At 45.0% G+C, this 5,285-nt stretch overlaps 1 protein-coding gene across 1 annotated transcript; it reads left to right on the top strand.

The window, feature by feature from the left end:
* Nucleotides 1-1,279: 1,279 nt before the first annotated feature.
* Nucleotides 1,280-2,179, top strand: LOC103747891 (olfactory receptor 2H1-like). The gene has a single exon (XM_008850455.1). It carries the CDS (start codon nt 1,280-1,282, stop codon nt 2,177-2,179), a length of 900 nt encoding a protein of 299 aa, XP_008848677.1.
* The last annotated feature ends 3,106 nt before the right edge of the window (nt 2,180-5,285 follow it).

Genomic DNA, 5,285 nt, shown 5'->3' with positions numbered 1-5,285 from the left:
GGCTGTATAGGTAAGATGAGGCCAGTCTCAGAGACAACATAATCCTGTCTCATAAAGGAAATTAAGAAAGAAAAATGTATTTAAGTTACTAAATTTCATTTTATTTGAAAAGGTAAAAATGAAGTGCATCTATTTCAGCTTTTCATTTCCAAGCCTCAAGGATTTTTTAAAAAAATTTTTAAACAGGATCTCACCACATAGCCCAGGTTTTCTCAAACTCACAAGTCCTGCTGCCTGAGTCAGCCCACTGCTGGGGTCACCTTTCCTTAAAGGACTTGTGTCATTATAAAAGAAAAGACAACAATCACTGTGAAATGGACCCTGTATTTGTATTAACTTCTTCCATGTTCCTAAGATGGAAAGTTGAGGAACAAAGTGTTTTCAAATGAACGGAAAACTTTTCTAGTTTAATATGTCATAAGGATAGTTTTTATAGAAAAAGATCACTCTGGGGCTGGAGAGCTGGCTCGGTGTTTAAGAGGATTAGCTGCTCTTGCAGAGGACCCAGGTTCGGTTCCCAGCACCCACATAGTGGTGAACAACTGTCCACAACTCCAGTTCCAGGGAATTTGACACCCTCTTCTGACCTTCGTGGGCATTGCACAGTATGGGTTCACTCACATACATACAGGCAAAATACTCAACAAATGAAATAAAAATAAGTCAAAAAAATTTAAAAGAATAAGATCACTCAATTGATCCCTCAGGGAATTGAGTCATTTCTTGATGGGGGAAATCTCATCCACAGGGCATAGGTCAGTCAGTGGCCAAATCTTCTGTACAAGTGTCCTGCAGACAGAATGAGGCAACTACCAGCAACATCACACCCACAGTTAGAAAATGAGACCAGCTCTGAACTGACAGTAGTCATCAAGTCATTAACCCAACCACACAAGTTTTTATAATTGCCAAGAGCAGTAAGGGAAACTCAATAGGTGCAAAGTGGTCAGACCATAGCCGGTGCTCAATAGATGCTTGCCACAGTGACAAAAACTTAAGTGATTAGTGCATCCGTGTTTTTCATCAGCATCCTTTGCCCTCAGCCAAGAAGTCAGAGGCAGCAGTGTGAGGATCCACCCATTCTCCAGCACACTCCTGGTTTCCTCATGGACACTAGACAACATTTGACGAGGAGGAGGCAGGACGTGAAGGAGTTGCTTGGTGATGCACCTGGGAGAGAGAGGGAGAAGAACATCCACCAGGAGCGTCCTGACTTTTACAAGACAGCTTGGGGCACATTGTCTGACAGCCTCCTCCCTCCACCTGGACAGGAAAGGCCATGGTCAACCAGAGCTCCACAGTGGGCTTCCTCCTCCTGGGCTTCTCCGAACACCCACACCTGGAAAAGGTTCTCTTTGTGGTCGTCCTGTGCTGCTACCTCCTCACCCTCCTGGGAAACACACTCATCCTCCTGCTGGCCACGCTGGACCCCAGGCTCCACTCCCCAATGTACTTCTTCCTCTCCAACCTCTCCTTCTTGGACCTCTGCTTCACCACCACCTGTGTCCCCCAGATGCTGGTCAACCTCTGGGGCCCCACAAAGACCATCAGCTTCCTGGGCTGCTCTGTCCAGCTCTTCATCTTCACATCCCTGGGAACTACAGAATGCATCCTCCTGACAGTGATGGCCTTTGACCGCTATGTGGCTGTGTGCCAGCCCCTGCACTATGTCACCATCATCCACCCCCACCTGTGCCGGCAGCTGGCAGCTGTAGCCTGGACTATAGGTCTTGTCCCTGCACTATGTCACCATCATCCACCCCCACCTGTGCCGGCAGCTGGCAGCTGTGGCATGGACTATAGGTCTGGTCCCATCCATACGACCCTAATGGCTGTTGCCAGTGTTGTCATCTTGGTTGTTCCTCTGAGCCTCATCCTTGTCTCCTATGCTGCCATAGCCCGGGCAGTGCTGAGGATGAACTCAGCAGAGGCATGGAAAAAGGCTTTGGGGACCTGCTCCTCCCACCTCATTGTGGTCAGCCTCTTCTACAGCTCAGTCATTGCTGTCTATCTACAGCCCAAAAATCCCTATGCTCGTGAGCGGGGCAAGTTCTTTGGTCTCTTCTATACGGTGGGCACTCCTACACTAAACCCTCTTGTATACACCCTGAGGAACAAGGAGGTAAAGAGGGCGTTCTGGAGGCTGCTGGGGAAGGATGGGGACTCCCGTGAGAGCTGAGAGAGAAATAATTAGTGTACTTTCCAAATTAAAAGGAATTTAACCTTTTATGAATAAAATTGAGCTCCCAAGTTCACTTTCTGTTTTATACCTATCCAATCTACAACAGTGGGTCACAGGTAGTTATAGGTTGGGGTGGGGGTAGGGTTAGTGAGAAGGAAGAAAAAAGAGAGGTATCTGTTTATTTTAACATAAAACATTCTTACTTGGACTTGGGAGAGGTTCATGAGTCTCAGGAAATTTAGGGAAAAAGACTTAGAAAACCCAGAAAGATCATGAAACTTTCAGAACTCTAGAGATCCCTCCTGGGGTGATATAAGCAGTAAAGAATTCCTGGGAAGAATTCCTGCTCCACTGATCTAGCCCCATGCATGCCATGCACTGGACTCCAGTGAGACAGCCTTCAAGTGTCATCACCATGCTGGGGTGGTGCTTCTCAGTGAAACAGCTGCTGATATAAACCATCAATCATGCTTCTGTAGCTGTGACAATAAACTCAGTGACTAACCAAGCTGGACTTTCATGGAGTAATTTCTTTGGTCTAACACTGGGGCCCAGTGGGTGACTACATGTTTAATTCCATCTCCCTAGAACGTAGGGAGGAGAGAGAGAGAGAGAGAGAGAGAGAGAGAGAGAGAGAGAATTTTTAATTCACATACAAAATGCAAAAATACTAATATTTGCTATCCATATGTTTGTTTTCTTTTCCATCAGTTGTTAAATGTGTTCATTTTGTTTATAGATTCCCCAGGTCCCATTTCTGGTCCAACTGTCCTAAAGCCATCATCTCCTTACCATCTGTCTGTCTGTCCGTCATTACCAGGATTCTTTATCTTTGATGACGCTCACACACAATGATTTCTCTTGGGTTACTAGCAGTTTCTTAGAATGAGCTGAGATGTTCCATCTGGTAATCTTTCAGGTGCATACTGTTGCCTTCACATGATTGTCAAATACACTGACATTAGGAATTAATCCACATGGTTTATTGGGCAGAAAGTTCCACTGCTTTAGGCTTAGCATCCAGCTTTCTAGGGATCACAACACCAATCCTCCCAGTTCCTGAAGATGTGTTCCCATTTCTCTAGTTCACTTTTCTTTTCATATGCTCAGCTTCTCCAGCAGACATTGGCCAATGGTAGTCATGGGTCTGTGTTCTGCTGCTAAGCAATAGACGACAGCTGTCTTGCATTCACCTTCCAGTGGAAGTGTGGGATTCTTAACTAAACTCCAATGGCTAGGTATAACAATGAACTCAGATGGTACATGACAAAGTGCTTCAGTGGAGCAAGGAAGAAAAAGGGCCTCAAGCCTGGTGTGGTGGCGGTGTGTGTGTGTGTGTGTGTGTGTGTGTGTGTGTGTGTGGGTGAGAGAGAGAGAGAGAGAGAGAGAGAGAGAGAGAGAGAGAGAAAATTTTTAATTCACATACAAAATGCAAAAATATTAATATTTGCTATCCATATGTTTGTTTTCTTTTCCATCAGTTGTTAAATGTGTTCATTTTGTTTATAGATTCCCCAGGTCCCATTTCTGGTCCAACTGTCCTAAAGCCATCATCTCCTTACCATCTGTCTGTCTGTCCGTCATTACCAGGATTCTTTATCTTTGATGACGCTCACACACAATGATTTCTCTTGAGTTACTAGCAGTTTCTTAGAATGAGCTGAGATGTTCCATCTGGTAATCTTTCAGGTGCATACTGTTGCCTTCACATGATTGTCAAATACACTGACATTAGGAATTAATCCACATGGTTTATTGGGCAGAAAGTTCCACCACTTTAGGCTTAGCATCCAGCTTTCCAGGGATCACAACACCAATCTTCCCAGTTCCTGAAGATGTGTTCCCATTTCTCTAGTTCACTTTTCTTTTCATATGCTCAGCTTCTCCAGCAGATATTGGCCAATGGTAGTCATGGGTCTGTGTTCTGCTGCTAAGCAATAGACGACAGCTGTCTTGCATTCACCTTCCAGTGGAAGTGTGGGATTCTTAACTAAACTCCAATGGCTAGGTATAACAATGAACTCAGATGGTACATGACAAAGTGCTTCAGTGGAGCAAGGAAGAAAAAGGGCCTCAAGCCTGGTGTGGTGGCGCATGCCTTTAATCCCAGCACTTGTGAGGCAGAGGCAGGCGGATCTCTGTGAGTTCAAGGCCAGCCTGGCCTACATAGTGAGTTCCAGGCTATAGAGAGACCCTGTCTCACAGAAAAAGGGCATGCCTCAAGAGGGAAATGGGCTGAAGTATATCCAAGTCTGTGAGATCCTATTCCCTTCACAAAGTGTGTCCACCCTCATTACCTTCTCAAACTCTCACATGAACTGGGTGAAGGATAGGATGGAGTATCTGTTCAGGACTGAACCATCCGTGCTTCTTTCCTTGAATTGTCTCCTCTTTCCACACTGGTGGGAGTAGGGAGAATTCCAGAACTCAGAAAGTTCATGAAACTTACAAGACTCACAGGCCTCTGCTCAAGGTAATAAAAAAAAAATGCTGGAGAAGAGGATACTATTCCAGAAAGTAACCTGCAAGTTGGGCTGGAATCTCCAGGGATACAGCTTCCAGGAGGCATCACCCTCCCTGGGATGGCCTTCTGGGTGATGTAGCTACTTTTGAGTCACCCATGCTCTCTTGTAAGTAGCCATCCAGATGAAACCAGGACTGTCAGTCATCCAGGCTACCTCGCATTTCTAGAATCTCAAGAGTTGAGGCAAAAGAAAGACTAAAGCCTTTGGGTATTCACCTCAAGGCAGTTTTTTGTTACTGCAACTTTGTTTCATTTATTTGTTTACACATGTTGGGAATAGAACCCAGGGCCTATGCGTAATAAATAGGGGCTGGAGAGATGGCTCAGCAGTTAAGAACACCGGTTGTTCTTGAGAAGACCGGGTTCGAATCCCAGCACCCACATGGCAGCTGACAACTGTCTGTAACTCCAGTTCCAAGAGATCTGATGGCCTCTTCTGTCCTCTGCGGGCATTGCATGACACAAGTGCACTTACCTATATGAAGGCAATACATGCATACACATAAAATAAAAATAATAAAATAAAATATTTTTAACGTTTCATAAATATTTTAATCATTCTTTTAATTTTTAATAACC

Source organism: Nannospalax galili, unplaced genomic scaffold (assembly GCF_000622305.1).
Source record: "Nannospalax galili isolate Female #2095 unplaced genomic scaffold, S.galili_v1.0 scaffold1105, whole genome shotgun sequence".
Taxonomy (NCBI): domain Eukaryota; kingdom Metazoa; phylum Chordata; class Mammalia; order Rodentia; family Spalacidae; genus Nannospalax; species Nannospalax galili.
The sequence above is the reverse complement of the archived record's forward strand: the minus strand, read 5'-3'. Positions and strand labels throughout refer to the sequence as shown.

What these genes read in the sequence shown, in the direction of transcription:
- LOC103747891 (XM_008850455.1), top strand. Translation starts at nt 1,280, where the DNA reads ATGGTCAACCAGAGCTCCACAGTGGGCTTCCTCCTCCTGGGCTTCTCC.